General features: G+C 46.1%; 1 protein-coding gene across 2 annotated transcripts; it reads left to right on the top strand.

Moving 5' to 3' along the window:
• The first annotated feature begins 1,893 nt into the window (after positions 1-1,893).
• On the top strand, positions 1,894-14,377 carry NACA (nascent polypeptide associated complex subunit alpha). Of its 2 annotated transcripts, XM_078449772.2 has the most exons (9): positions 1,894-2,019; positions 2,858-2,929; positions 5,670-10,739; positions 11,927-12,012; positions 12,201-12,278; positions 12,568-12,714; positions 13,148-13,276; positions 13,928-14,050; positions 14,252-14,377. In XM_078449772.2, the coding sequence occupies exons 2-9, from the start codon at positions 2,860-2,862 to the stop codon at positions 14,264-14,266; spliced, it is 5,718 nt and encodes a 1,905-aa protein (XP_078305898.1). In that variant the 5' UTR covers positions 1,894-2,019; positions 2,858-2,859; the 3' UTR covers positions 14,267-14,377. The 2 variants fall into 2 exon arrangements, with proteins under 2 accessions (XP_078305898.1, XP_060513227.1); XM_060657244.3 differs by lacking the exon at positions 5,670-10,739 and having other exon boundaries at positions 1,897-2,019.
• The last annotated feature ends 264 nt before the right edge of the window (positions 14,378-14,641 follow it).

Below are 14,641 nucleotides of genomic sequence, written 5' to 3'. Positions count from 1 at the left end.
CGAGATCATGACCTGAGCCGAAGTCAGACACTTAACCAACTGAGCCACCCAGCCGCCCCTAACTAACTGGAATTTAAATGAAAACTTAAAAAAAAATTTTTTTTAAATAATAAAGTCCTTTTTTTTTTTCAAAATAAATAAATAGTTTTGTTCATTAAAGATAGCAGAAACATGCTCAAAGACTATTGACTCCTCTATTCTCTGATTTTGCCAACTCATCCATATATAAGAATTGCAGAAACAAAGGGCACAGAACTGGTTTCCATCTCCATACTTGCCCAATTCATAAAGAAACCCAAAGAAAGAAAATACATCTTTCCTTAGCTAGTCATTAACAACAGAGAGAAAAGTCAGTGAGCTGGATGGGAAAGAAAGGGGAGTGGTCAAAATAGCTTTACTTATCATCTAAGGAGATGATTGGCTATTACCCTTTCTTCTGAAGGTAAATGGACTGTGCTAACAAATCTTCCAGGTCACATATTTATTTAGAAAAAGTAACAGCACTTTTTAAGTAATGTACATATATTACCTAATTTAATCTTCCTAATAATTCTATGAAGTAGCTACTATTTGCCCCATTTTATAGGTGAGGAAACTGAGGCACAAGCAGGCTAATTAAATCACCCAAGGTTACTACAAGGTGTCCAAGCTGTGATTCAGACAGAGTATGGCTACAGAGTCCATGTTCTTTATATAAGTAATCTCTACACCCAACATGGGGCTTGAACTCATGAACCTGAGAATAAGAGTCCCATGCTCTTCCAACTGATCTATCCAGGCACCCCTACGGAGTTCATGTTCTTAATTAATCACTCCACAATATTGCTTCCCCTATCTGAAAAGAATCTCAGAATTTCTCAATTCTGGTAAACCCCACTATCTCATTTAATCCTTATTAATGCTCACTTCACAAGTAGTTTTCAGAGCATAATGTCACTGCTTCCCTTAAAAGACAGCCACAATTGTCTTAAAGCCATTAGCTCAAATAGTGTTAGCTGGTTTTAAAGTAATATATTTGTAGGGCTGAGAGAGATGGTATGAAGGGTCAGGGCCCATGGCCTTTTCGTGATCAAAACGCTGAATTACATTCTCTTTTCAGGAGTCATTTTTTCATTTTTTTAATGTTTATTTTTGAATTATATTTATTTCAAAATTATATTTTGAAAAGGGGGGGGGGGGGGGAGAGACATAATCCAAAGCAGACTCCAGGCTCTAAACTGTGAGCTCTGAGGGGAGGGGCTTTAACTCAGGAACAGTGCGATCATGACATGAGCTGAAACCCACTGAGCTACCCAGGTGCCCCATCAACTTTTCAGAAATCTTACTATATAAAGCATGAGTTTTTAACGTGGGGTCTTGGGACTACTAGAATGGATGAGTTTCAGGATATCTATTTGCCCAAAATACAGGAAAAAGAATCGCCTATGTGCCTACGTTTTTTCTGAGAGGGTAATTATATATAATAGTTTCAACACCTGTCAAAATTGTGTATTCCAAAAATAAAATAGGGTTAACCTATGTCACTGCTACCTTACAATGATGTGAATACAATCCGTGGCATTCAGTATTATTTAGTATCTCCTATGTCCCCTCATTAGTTGAAAAGAGGAAATTAAAAAGTCACTGCAATACCGCTGTGGCTAAGTTACTGACCAGAGGGCAGAGGGTGCCTATTTCACGACAATTTCCCTTTGGGTATCAAAATGCCTCGACTTAGGGGATGGGAAGAGGTCGGCTATCTAAGGGCTGCCCAGCTATCTAAGGACTGCACAGAGCTGAAGTTCCTGCCAGGCCAGGGCGTTCTGTTCTGAATTCTTACCCTTATTTAGACCTCGTCACCACCCCCGTCAGGGAACAACCGGAGGGGTCACTCGTTAAAGGAAGTGACTGGCGGTCGCTCCTGACCCGGAATCGGATCCTGGTCCCGCCCCTCCACCAGGCTTCCTTCTGCAACAGGCGTGGGTCACGCTCTCGCTCGCTCTCTTTCTGCCGCCATCTTGGTTCCGCGTTCCCCGCACAGTAAGTCCTGTCTTCGTCGCTACTCTCTATCCGCAGCCATCCGCCTTTTTGCGGACTGAGCCGCCCTGGGGACTGAGAGCTAAGGGGAGTTGGAGGCTTTGTGGGACCACCGGGTTCCTACTCGCCTCTGGGAAGTGTGGCCTTGGGGCCTCCGGACAAAATGGGGTCTGTGGTTGATAGCCTAGCAAAAGCAGGGCAGAAGGGCCGCGGGCCGGGCATGGAGGCCAGTGCTGGGGAGATGAGAGCCGTTGCGGTGTTGGGGGCCGAAGCGGAGTGCGTCTGCTGTTAGGAAAGGTTTCATAAGAACCCGGAGGAGGTTAAGGGGGTCACAGCCTTGGAAACCACCCGCTCCCCCGACACACACACAGGCCGTTCTTAATTGTGACAAGCGAGTGCTGGGACTTAAGGCGCTTTCTTTCCCCCTCCTGGTTTCCGAAAGTCGACAAACGGGAGTCCTGGAGGTCCCAGCCCAGGCAGAGTGAGTGTAGGAGGGGAGGTTGTGCAGTGTAGCGTCTGAAGTCTCCCGTGGTCGGGAGCCAGACCAGGATGCTCTCCCTCGGGTCGAGAACGCAGTGATGATTGTTGCCCTTGGGGGCTTCGGTGTGTGGAGTAAAAGGAACCCGTGAGCACTAGAGGTAGAAGGTGATTTGCTTGATCAGAGATCGGAGGGTCACGTCTTATTTCTTACCTATTCTCAGCAGCTTTGGGGAGGGTTGTCCCGACACCTTCATGATTTTTTGCTTAACAGCCCTTCGCAGAGTTTTTAAAAATATTTGACTCTGGGTTGGGCAGCAGAACGGATCCCAGTCAATTCAGGCCTCCTTTTTATTCCCTTCAGAAATGCCTGGTGAAGCCACAGAAACCGTCCCTGCTACAGAGCAGGAGTTGCCACAGCCCCAGGCTGAGACAGGTAGGTTCCCCTAGCCCTTTGTTGTTCATTCAAACTGTAAGAATGACCCTAAGACCATTTGGTGGGTAAAATGACAAAGGGAATACACTTCTGTTTTTCAGAATTAAGTCATTAAAGATGGGCTATAGCTTTACCAGGGAAGAGAGTCGCTGATACTAACTGCTGTCCTGGAGGGACTTCATTAGGGAATGGAATGTAAACAGTATATTTAAGTATTAAAATCTCCCTGGCCCACTTTGTGGGTTATGGTAACTGCCTCAAAGAGCATTCTGTGGAACCCTCACCTCACATAGAACTGAGCTGGGAAGGGGCTCGGTGATTCTTACCTATTGGAACTGGATGACACACTTGCAGGCCAAGGAGACCTGAGCTTTTGTGAAGTTCTAGCCAGCAAGTTGCACCAAGGTTTTAGGTGGCAGAGCTTGGCATTGTGCCTTCATCACATGTCTGGATGAGATGTGTCCTACTGGTAAATGTGTCCTACTGGGCCCCAGGGCACTCATATGTGGGTTAACTTATTTTATGAGTTGGTGTGGAGATTTCTGGTGTGCTGAAATAATGCCTGCATCAGTAGCTTGCCAGAACCCAATATTGAAATAAACGTTTCTTTAACTACTTCTTCATCTTTGACTACTTCTTCATCTTTGAAATTAATGGATGTAAACATAATATAAAGGCAAGTTTTGAATAGTGGTTAAAATGTACCTCTAGAAAACTTAAGGGATAGTGAAAAAATATTTAATGATATTCTTACTGCGTCAGTTGTGCTGAAATAAAGAAAGGGAATCTTCGGGCTGCAACTTACATGCTCACTGTCTTTTATTGTAATTATTTTTTTTTTTTTAACTTCACCTGTCACTTAAGGGCAGTTTCTTTCTCTTTCTGGAATTAAAATAGAGTTGTTTATAGTTAAAAGCATTGAGGTTCTCTCCCCCCACCTGTCTGATTTTAGCAGCTGAAGGGATTAATACAGCTGCTAGAAAAGAAAAAGGAGGGGGCCTCTGAGCTAGTGAACAAGCTGTATGAAATCCTTGAAGTACAAGGAATTTAATGGAGGGAGAAAATAAAGGACTGGTCTCAAACAATCCTGTAATTCAATGTTAACCGAAACCTTACTCAACAATTTGATATTACAAATGTAGAGACTGAAATTTAGATGAATTTCGAATAATCTGTTTCAAGCCTCAAAACTAATGCCATTTGCTTCTGAAGCAATCTTTAATGCTGGTAAGCTTATTTCTGAATGGTTTGAGCTTGTACAGTTGGTTTAATAATAAGAGAGTGCCAGTGATAAAACACTCTGAATTTTTTTCTGTAACTATAATTAAGTGATTACTATAATGAAAAAACTAGCCCAAAGAATTGGTTATAGTGTCTAAAGCAGGTAACTTGGGCCTTACCCCATCTTGAAATCCAGTCAGAGGAAAACATTCTAAGTTTCAAATTCTGAGTAATGTATTAGGAAGCCTTTACACTGTAATCATAAGACTTTGAACTACCAACTCTCCAGGAAAAACTGGTTGAGCTGCCTGTCTTTTCTATAGTTGGATACTGGTTGAATAAATTGTGAGTTTGGATGCTGTGGGTTGTTTTGTTTTCATTTTTTAATTTCCTTCTAGGTATTGAGCATTTGTTGGTCTAATCCTATGCTCCAAATAGTAAGCATGGTAGTTTTTCATCATTCAGAAAATCTTTTGCTGAGCTTTACTCTAGTAAAGCTAGAACATTGGTCTATTTTGGCAGAATGACATACTTATCCAAATTAAGGGGTAGAAAACCAGTGTATTCCCCACTCCAGTTTCCTTCTTCCAAAATAGAACCACAGTCTGGTTTAACAAGTTGGTCTACAGTTTCATAATACAATCCCTACCCTTGTGACTAAGCTCTCTCCCTGGCAGTCTGGTTCATCTTAGATTGATGTCTGAAGGGCTAACATTACCTAGGAAGGTCTGTAGAAACTATGAAGTACAACCCATTTGTGGTTGGCTTTTTGTTTGTTTTGGGTGAGTGGGTAAATGGAGGCATAGAGAGGCAGAGTGACTTAATTCTTAATACTTCATATTGAATTGTGTGCCAGATACCACCTTCCTAAAACTTTATTCTAAGAGTCAGATTTTTTTCTTACCTTAGTGGAAGCCTGAGCATATAAAGACTTGTTTTTTTCTCATTTAGCTCCGACTCCTGGTCGTTATCACCACTCACTGCCTTCCTTGTTCTGATTCTCAGTGTCTGTTTCACTGAAACAGACTGATCCTTGGGAGACAGAGTAGAACAGCTATTCTTCTAGTGGTATTCTATGGCCTATAAGAAAAACTTAGGGTTTGTTTGAGGAAGGAAGGGAGGAGGGCACATCTGGGAAAGGATGGAAAGCATGCTATTCCCAACCCCACTCTTAGGCCTGTGCTCCCCATTTAGAGACTAATAGGCTGCTTAGACTGTTCTTTTCACCTTAAAATTGTTTTTTGTAGGTTTTGTTGGTTTGGTCTGGTTTGGTTTGGTTTTGGTAGGACATGGGAGATGGGGAGAGGGATGTGTTCTTACTGGACCACTGAAATATGTTTGGGGAAGGTTGCTGTTGCCTGTCACCTTTGTCTAATCCTGTGTGGTGACTTTCATTCTCAGATTAAAAAATTCTGTGTTTCCTGTGAGGCATGTTGTACCAAGTTGGGCTGCATAACTCACCTTTGTTTTTTTCCTTCCCTTTCCTTCTTTATTCCCCTTTTTTGCTTTTCTCCTCCAGCTATGCTTCCTGTGTCTTCAGCCTTGAATGTCACTGCTGCCTTAGGGCAGCCTGAATCTACCCTTCCCCCTTCTTGTTCCCTGGCTCCCCAACAATGCCCTCTGGCAACCCCTAACCAGCCTTCCCCATCCCTTTCTCCCTCTAGTGTTGCTTCAACCCCTTTTGAAGCTCCTTTTCCCCAGTCATCCTCTGGGACAGCCCTGCCTTTGGGAGTTGTCCCTTCCCCCACTGACACCCCAGCTTTCCTGCCAAACCTACTAGGGCCTCCCATCTCCCCAGCTGCCTTAGCTCTGGCCTCTCCCATGATAACTCCAACTCTGAAAGGCGCCCATTCTTCTTCAGCTCCCTTGGCTCTGGTGGCCTTGGCTCCCCACTCAGTTCAGAAGAACTCTGCTCATCCACTTAACCCTCTTAGTTCACCTCCTTCGATTGCTGTGACTAAGTCAGGGTCGGTGACCTCCCTGTCATCTCCCATTGCTTCCTCAGAACCAAAGACCTCTCCTATTCAAGACCCCTTACAAGTAGACCCTCGAAACATTACCCCCATCCCTCCAAGTATAGTCAGTGCTGTTCCTGCCCATGTTGGAACTCCCTTGGCCTCTGTTCCGTCTGGAGTAGCCTCATGTCCTCAGATGCCACCCACCACTCCCCTAGCCATCACTCCCCCTCAGTTCAGAGACATCCCTGTTTCCTCAGCTCTGACTTCTCAACAAAACAAGGAAAGCCTCAGCCTAAAGGGACCCCATAGTTCGCCTGCTGCCTTATCTGTTTCAACCCAGTCTATTTCTGTGTCTCCCAACATCTCTCCAGTTTTTCTCCCTTCTCTAGGCTCTCACCCTGCACCTTTACATCAGACTTCTCTTGGTTCTCCTATTCAGCCCTTAGGTCAAACAGGCCATAATGTTCTGTCAGATGCTATACTAGATGCCACTTCTGCAGATCATTCTTCCACAGGGACCTCTTACCCTTCTCAGAGATCTGTAATTCCTCCCCCTCCTTCCAAAAATGAGGTGACTTCTGCTGCTGTGGCTGCTTTTCCAGCAGGGACTCGAGATTCCCCTCTGACTCTTTCTGTTGACAAAGATCCCTCTGCTGCCACTGGCATAGCCTCCTACAACCCCTCTGGTTCATTAAATGTAGCTACCTCTTCTCCATTATCTCCTACAGCCTCTCTCATTCTCAAAGGTTCTCCTGATGCCACTCATCATCAGCCTTTGGTGGCCCAAATTCCTGCTTCTCCAGAGAGTCCAAGCTTGAAAGAAGCTCCTGTTTGTTCTGTTGGAACCACCCCATTTGTTATGGCTAACCCCTCTACAGTTTCTGCAGCACCTACTACCTTTGAGATAGCTACTTGTGTCTCTCCTCCAGTTTCATCAGGTCCCATAAGTAGTAAGGACTCCACTTCCCATACTGCCCTTGTTATGACTCCTGTGGCTCCCAAAGAGCTTCCTGCTCCTCAAGTAACAACCCCTCTGGGAATACCAGTCTCTCCTTCTCTGCCAGCCCCTGAGAACCCCAAAAGTCTCCCTGCATCAGTATTGGTAAAGTTACCAACACAGAAAGATCTCCAGACTTCACCTGCCTCTGTTGCTGGAGCCCCTGTTTCACCGGTCCAGGCAGGACTCCCTATCAAGAAAGACCCTACTCTAATACCATTGGCCCTGGCAGCCCCTAAAAATCCCCCCTCTTCCCAAAGTACATCATCATCATTGGAGATCCCTCTTTCCCCTGAAACCACCTTAGCAAAGAAAAGCCTTGTAGAGCCTCTCCCTCTAGTTATGCCAGTCAATACTGCTCCCTCTCCTCTGGGTGTTAACTCTCCAACCTCTGTAATCAAGACAGATCCTTATGCAAGCCCAGACCCCACGAGTCTGCTTCCCAGAAGTTCTCTCCCTACCCCAACCATGGCTACATTTTCTGCTGCCACTGCTGGGGTGGCTCCTACCACTATAGCCAGCCCTTTCCTAGGAGCTGTCTCTTTGACTCATGAAAGCCACCCAGACAAGGAGGTTAGTTCCACTCTTACTATTTTACCTTTGGTTCCACCAGCCTCCGAAAGTTGCCCTGTGGCTCCAACTGTGGCTTTACCCCCCCAGAATGTTTCTGCTTTTCCAGCTGCCATGGCACTGGCCCCCGAAATTCCCAAGTCTGAGCCCTTTCCCTCTCTTCCTCCTCAAGGTGCAAAGAAAGTTCATGGTATTTCTCATACCTCGGCATTGGAACCTGTGGCTTCCTCTCCTGAAGGGCACCCAACCAAGGACTCTGGTTCTTCTGTTAATACATCTTCTCAAGGAACTTCCCTAGCTGACTCCACATCTCGTTTAGGGACTAGTGTGTCTCCCCAAACTAAAAGACGTCCAACCAAGAAGGGTTCAACTACTTCTACCTTAACTCTTTCTAAAAGTGTACCTGCTGTCCCTGATACTCCTCCTGGAAATCACTCATCCCCTATTTCTCCAGTTGAAGCTTCCTTTCTTCCAGAGGCCAATCTTTCTTTTCAAGTCCCTAAAGGGTCACTGGCCAAGAAGCATTCCCCTACTCCATCCCCCAAAGAGGCCCCAGATACCCCATCTCCCAAAGAGGCCTCCACTCCCCCAGCTGTGGCTCCTCCCTCCCCCAAAAAGTCCCAAGCAGCTCCATCCCCCAAGAGAGCCCCAGCTACTCCATCTCCCAAAGGAACCTCCACTGCCCCAGCTGTGGCTCCCCCCGCCCCCAAAGGGGGCCCAACAACTCTACCCCCTAAAGAGACATCCACTCCAGCAGTGAATCCTCCCTGCCCCAAAGGGGGCCCAGCAACCCCATCCCCTAAAGAGCCTTCCACTCCTCCATCTATGACTTCTTCCTCCCCCAAAGAGTCCCCAGCTACCCAACTTCCCAGAGGGGCCCCTACCCCAGAAGCTGTGGCTCCTGCCTCTTCCAAAGAGTCCCAAGCAACTCCAGCCCCCAAAAGAGCCCCAGCTGTGGCTCCTCCAGCCCCCAAAAAGTCCCAAGCAACTCCAGCCCCCAAAAGAACCCCAGCTACTCCATCTCCCAAAGGGGCCTCCACTGCCCCAGCTGTGGCTCCCCCCTCCCCCAAAGGGGGCCCAGCAATTCCATCCCCTAAAGAAACCTCCACTCCCCCAGCTATGACTCAGTCCTCCCCCAGAGAATCCCCAGCTACCCAACCTCCCAACGGAGCTCCCACTACCCCAGCTGTGGCTCCTGCCTCTCCCAAAGAGTCCCAAGCAACTCCAGCCCCCAAAGGGGGCCCAGCAACCCCATCCTCTAAAGAGACTTCCACTCCACCAGCTAGGACTCCTCCCTCCCCCAAAGGGGGCCCAGCAACCCCATCCTCTAAAGAGACCTCCACTCCACCAGCTAGGACTCCTCCCTCCCCCAAAGGGGGCCCAGCAACCCCATCCTCTAAAGAGACCTCCACTCCACCAGCTAGGACTCCTCCCTCCCCCAAAGGGGGCCCAGCAACCCCATCCTCTAAAGAGACCTCCACTCCACCAGCTAGGACTCCTCCCTCCCCCAAAGGGGGCCCAGTAACCCCATCCTCTAAAGAGACCTCCACTCCACCAGCTAGGACTCCTTCCTCCCCCAAAACTGCCCAACCTCCCAGAGAGGCCCCCACCCCTCAAGCTGTGGCTCCTGCCTCTTCCAAAGAGTCCCAAGCAACTCCAGCCCCCAAAAGAGCCCCAGCTACCCCACTTCCTAAAGGGACCCCCTTTGTCCCAGCTGTGGCTCCTCCCTCCCCCAAAAAGTCCCAAGCAACTCCAGCCCCCAAAAAAGCCCCAGCAACTTCGTCTCCCAAAGGGTCCCCTAATGCCCCAGCTGTAGCTCTTCCCTCCCCAAAAGAGTCCTCAGCTACCCAACCTCCCAAAGGAGCCCCCAATCCCCCAACTGTGGCTCCTCCCTCCCCGAAAGGAGGACCAGCAATTGTATCCCCTAAAGAGACCCCCACTTCCCCAATAATGACTCCTCCCTCCCCCAAAGGGGCCTCAGCTGCCTCATCTCTCAAAGGGACCCTTACTCCCTCAGCTGTGACTCCTTCTTCCCACAAAGAGTCTCCAGAAACTCCAGCCCCCAAGGGGGCCCCAACAACCCCACCTCCCAAGCGGGCCTCCACTCCCCCAGCTCTGACTCCTTCCTCCCCCAAAGAGTCTCTAGCTACCCCATCCTCCAGAGGGACCTCAGCAACTCCATCTCCCAAAAGAGCCCCAGGGACTCCATCCTCCAAAGGAACCTCAGCAGCTTCATCCCCCAAAAGAGCACCAGCTACCCCATCCTCCACAGGTGCCCCCACTCCCTCATCTGAGATTTCTCCCTCACCCAAAGAGGCCCCTATATCTCCAGTTTCAGTTACTTGTCCCTTGGGGTCCATTGCCCCTCAGGCATCTAAAGGCCTACCAATAATGAAAGGTCCCACAGCTCTTAAACCAGTACTTGTTGCCCCAGCTCCAGAAAGTGCACCAGTTGTCACAGTTCCCTCTGAGAAAGACCCACTGGCCAAGAAGAGTTCTGCTACTCCACCTCCTGTGTGCCCCGATCCCTCAGCCAAGAATGGTACTAAAGGACCTCTTTCTACAATGGCTCCAGCCCCTCTACTGACAGTCTCTGCTCAGAAAGCCTCTTCTCCAAAGACTCCCAAAACCCTTCCTGTTTCTCCGTTAAAAGGCAAAGATTCTTTTCATTCCCCAAAGAGCCCCTTGGCTCTTGCTCCTGAGTCTGTGACATCTACCCCTCTGGCAACAGCTTCCTCTGAGAAGGTCCTTCCTAATGCTGGATCAGCATCTGTCTCTCCAGCACCCACCCCACCAGTCTCTCTGCCTCTCCCTCCCTCCCCAGTTCCCCCTCTGCTTCCTAAACAGCAATTTCTGCCGTCCTCACCTGGGCTGGTTCTGGAATCACCCTGTAAGCCCTCAGCCCCTGCTGATGAGGATGAGCTGCCGCCTCTGATTCCCCCGGAACCAATCTCGGGGGGAGTGCCTTTCCAGTCGGTCCTCGTCAACATGCCCACCCCTAAACCTGCTGGGATCCCTGCCCCAACCCCCTCTGCCAAGCAGCCTGTTCTGAAGAACAACAAGGGTATTTGCCTTGGTTTGCTGTGTGCATGGTGTGTCGCCCACACCCCTCCTGGGGCTACCCACCGATACTAACCCTAGGATGCGCCGCTTTCTCCAGTATATCTGCTTGTGTTTGGACATAGAACATAGAATTATACCATTTTAAATGTAAAAGCTCTAGGTATATGAAACAATCTTGGTTTTCATCACCTCAGTCTGTTTTGTATTATCTTGTGTAATGTGGTCCAGGCTAACCCTGGATCTGCCATCTTTTTTACCTGAATGATCTGACATTGAAAACCAAGACCTATTAGACCTTTAATTTGCTCTAATCTCTGCCACATGACTAACTTTGTCCCTGGGCCTGGGATTTGCTAAAATACTGGGAAATATGGAACTATTTGAGTTTCTTTTCACTTCTTAGATTTAGTAATGACCAGTGCCCAAGGGACTCCCTTTCCAAGACCTTTTCCTAGCCTGAGAATGGTGCAGGTGTATGCTTTTTTTCCTCTCAGTAGTCTTTATTGATGCTTGGCCTTTTGATTGAGGTAAACTTAAAATGTGTGAATTATATTTGGAAGATGGGAGAGAGAGGTCACAGGACAGAATCTAACAGAGGTGAGTGTTAGAACTACAGGTGGGCAATCATTGAGAATCTTCAAGCTAAGTTCATTAGACCAAATTGCTAGAGTAAGTGGTTTGAAAATAAGGCTAAATGTGTGTACACAACTGTTTCTGGCCTTCCCCAACCCAATATAAAGAATAAGGGGAAAATGTCCTCTCTGGCCTGCCTCCACAATGTGAACTTACTGCCTTTTCACCTAAATATAACTGGAGATACCTTGTCTGCCAGAACCTCTTTGGGATGGTTGGGCAATTGGGTAGAATTTGGAGTTAGGTAGGTCATTGGTATTTGCCTGTGCCAGTGGGTAAACACCTTGAGAGAAAGGAAGCAGTTACAGTTTATAAACTGCTTGGCCTGTAACTAGTAATTACCTCATTTCTGGGGCCGGGTCTTTAATGGATGTGTACACACTAGTTTGTGACTAAGTTGGAGGCTATCAAGCTGGCTTCACACAAGTCAGTTGGTTTACACTTAACTTTGTGAGGTCTAGCATAAGCCAGTGACCTCTAGTCCAGGCAAGCTATGGTGAGGTGCCTCCTCCTCATAATGTACTTTAAAATAGTAAAAGTTATTTGTCATCTCAGGGTCTGGAACAGAATCGGACAGTGATGAATCAGTACCAGAGCTTGAGGAACAGGATTCCACACAGGCAACCACCCAACAAGCCCAGGTCGGTATTCTCTTATGCGCTGGTCAAAAGACTTGTGCCAAGGAAGCATTGGAGAACGAGAATTGACCAGAGGAGCTGACTTAAGTATTTGGAGAAGTGTAGCTTCATAAAGGGAAAACCTCCTAGGGATTTTGGTATCTAGGCTTTATTTACATTCCAGTTTACTCATAGCTGTTTTATCTTCTTAGCTGGCAGCAGCAGCTGAAATCGATGAAGAACCAGTCAGTAAAGCAAAACAGAGCCGGAGTGAAAAGAAGGCACGGAAGGTGAGATTTTAAGTCATAAACCAAGAATTAAAGCTTCTGATGAAGCAGCTTTAGAGAGGGGAAACTGTAGTGTTAGTATCATATTTATATATTTATTTTTTTGTTAGTATTATATTTAAAGTGACAGAAATTACTATGGTAGAAAACCCAGGAGCCCGGGAAGCCAATTCTGTATTATATAAACTTAGCCTAGGAAAAGGCTTTGTTGTGGTTGTAGTTACTACTGTGTTCTTTACTTCCTGAAGCTGCTTCTAAAGAAATTAAAAACCTGATGTTTTCTATTTCTTAGGCTATGTCCAAACTAGGTCTTCGACAGGTTACAGGGGTTACAAGAGTCACTATCCGGAAATCTAAGAATATCCTCTTTGTCATCACAAAACCAGATGTCTACAAGAGCCCAGCTTCAGATACCTACATAGTTTTTGGGGAAGCCAAGGTAAAGAAAGTTTTCTTGGATGCACTATAGACCAGGGTTTCTCAGCCTCAGCACTAGTAATAGAGTTAGATAGTTCTTTGGTGTGGAATTTGTGGCTGTAATTTTGGGTCAGATAATTCTTTGTTGTAGAGGAACTTTCCTGTGTGTTACAGATGTTTAGTAGCATCATACCCAGGTGTAGTAAAAAACATCTCCAGACATTTGACATGTTCCTGGGTCAAAATCCCCTCCCAGTTGAGAACCACTGTTCTAGAGCTAAGCTACTACTCTTTCCACAGTGATGTATAATCTTAGTGAGGGCAAGCAATTTAAAGCTATCTAGTAAGTTAACCTGAAGTGGTTTTAGATTGAGAATTTGGAAAAGATATAAATGATTTATTTCATTTACTGCAGACTGATCTATTCACATAAGTCTGTATTTTCTGCCCTTTAGATCGAGGATTTATCTCAGCAGGCACAACTAGCAGCTGCTGAGAAATTCAAAGTTCAAGGTGAAGCTGTCTCAAACATTCAAGAAAATACACAGACTCCAACTGTACAAGAAGAGAGTGAAGAGGAAGAGGTACGTAGGAAAATATTTTATACTTTTAATTCTCTCCAGTTTATATTGGTGGAAGGATTCTATATTGCTTTAAGCTCTCGAACTGCATTGAGTTAAATAGTTTCTGAGTTATATTAAGAACTAGATTCGGTGCGGGGCTCCTGGGTGGCTCAGTCACTTAGCATCCGAATTTGGCTCAGGTTGTGATCTCGTGGTTTGTGAGTTTGAGCCCTGTGTCAGGCTCTGTACTGATAGCTCAGAGCCTAGAGCCTGCTTCGGATTCTATGTCTCCCTCTCTCTGCCCCTCCCCTGTTTGTGCACTCTCCGTCTCTCTCAAAGAATAAATAAACGTTTAAAAAAAAAAAAAAAACAGATTCGACACACTTGGGTGGCTCAGTCAGTTAAGTGTCTGACTTTTGATTTTGGCTTAGGTCGTTATCTCACGGTTCATGGGATGGAGCCCCATGTCAGGCTCTGTGCTGATAACCAATTCTCTCTCTCCCTCTCTTTCTGCCCCTCCATCTCTCATGTGTTCTCTCTGTCCCTCTCAAAATAAACATTAAAAAAAATAAAAAATAGATTCAAGAGACTCCTAACTCGCAAAGAACTGCTAGAGTTGTTCTCCCCTTTAGTTTATTGTTTTTGTTTTCTCTCTCTGTCTCTCTCTCTCAGGTTGATGAAACAGGTGTAGAGGTTAAGGACATAGAACTGGTCATGTCACAAGCAAATGTATCAAGAGCAAAGGCAGTTCGAGCCCTGAAGAACAACAGTAATGATATTGTAAATGCTATTATGGTAAGTGTCCAAGCCTTTATCCTTTATTCCTTAACTCTCTCTTCCCTGACCAATTATGGATGACTTTATTTTCTGTGGCTTAATATCAATCAGCCAGTTAGGAAGCTTCAGAACAAAATCTATTCTGTATTATCTCATATTTTAGTGGCCTGAATTCTTAATCTGCCTATAACTACTTCTAATGATTTTTTTCTTTTACAGGAATTAACAATGTAACCGTCTGAAAACGAGGACCCTTTTTTGGTGTTTCAAAAGAATAACTGCAGCTTGGTTTGAAATTTGTACTGTTTCTATCATTAATAAAGTTATGGCTTCTTGTTGGATGAACCCAGTAGGTGCTTAGTCTCTTCCCCCTCCCTTCCCCCCACCCCCAAAAATGAAGCCTTTAGAAATGAAAACACATTAATTACTCTTAAGACTTCAACTTCAGTTGAAAAGATTTAGTACAAGGTTGGAGAGGGTACATACATAATGGATGTGGATGAAAAGATTGCACTTTGTAGAAAATGAAGAAGTAACTCACGAAGGGAGTTTTTGACTTCTATACAGAGCACAAACACTGCTCCTAAACAACACTGCAGACATTTTAGT

The sequence above is a fragment of the Panthera onca genome, chromosome B4, assembly GCF_046562875.1.
Source record: "Panthera onca isolate mPanOnc1 chromosome B4, mPanOnc1 haplotype 2, whole genome shotgun sequence".
NCBI lineage: Eukaryota > Metazoa > Chordata > Mammalia > Carnivora > Felidae > Panthera > Panthera onca.
The sequence above is the reverse complement of the archived record's forward strand: the minus strand, read 5'-3'. Positions and strand labels throughout refer to the sequence as shown.

Coding starts and splice junctions, on each gene's coding strand:
- NACA (XM_078449772.2), top strand. CDS start 2,860: ATGCCTGGTGAAGCCACAGAAACCGTCCCTGCTACAGAGCAGGAGTTG. Junction 2,930..5,669: donor ACAGCCCCAGGCTGAGACAG/GTAGGTTCCCCT, acceptor TTTCTCCTCCAG/CTATGCTTCCTGTGTCTTCA. Junction 12,279..12,567: donor GTGAAAAGAAGGCACGGAAG/GTGAGATTTTAA, acceptor TCTATTTCTTAG/GCTATGTCCAAACTAGGTCT.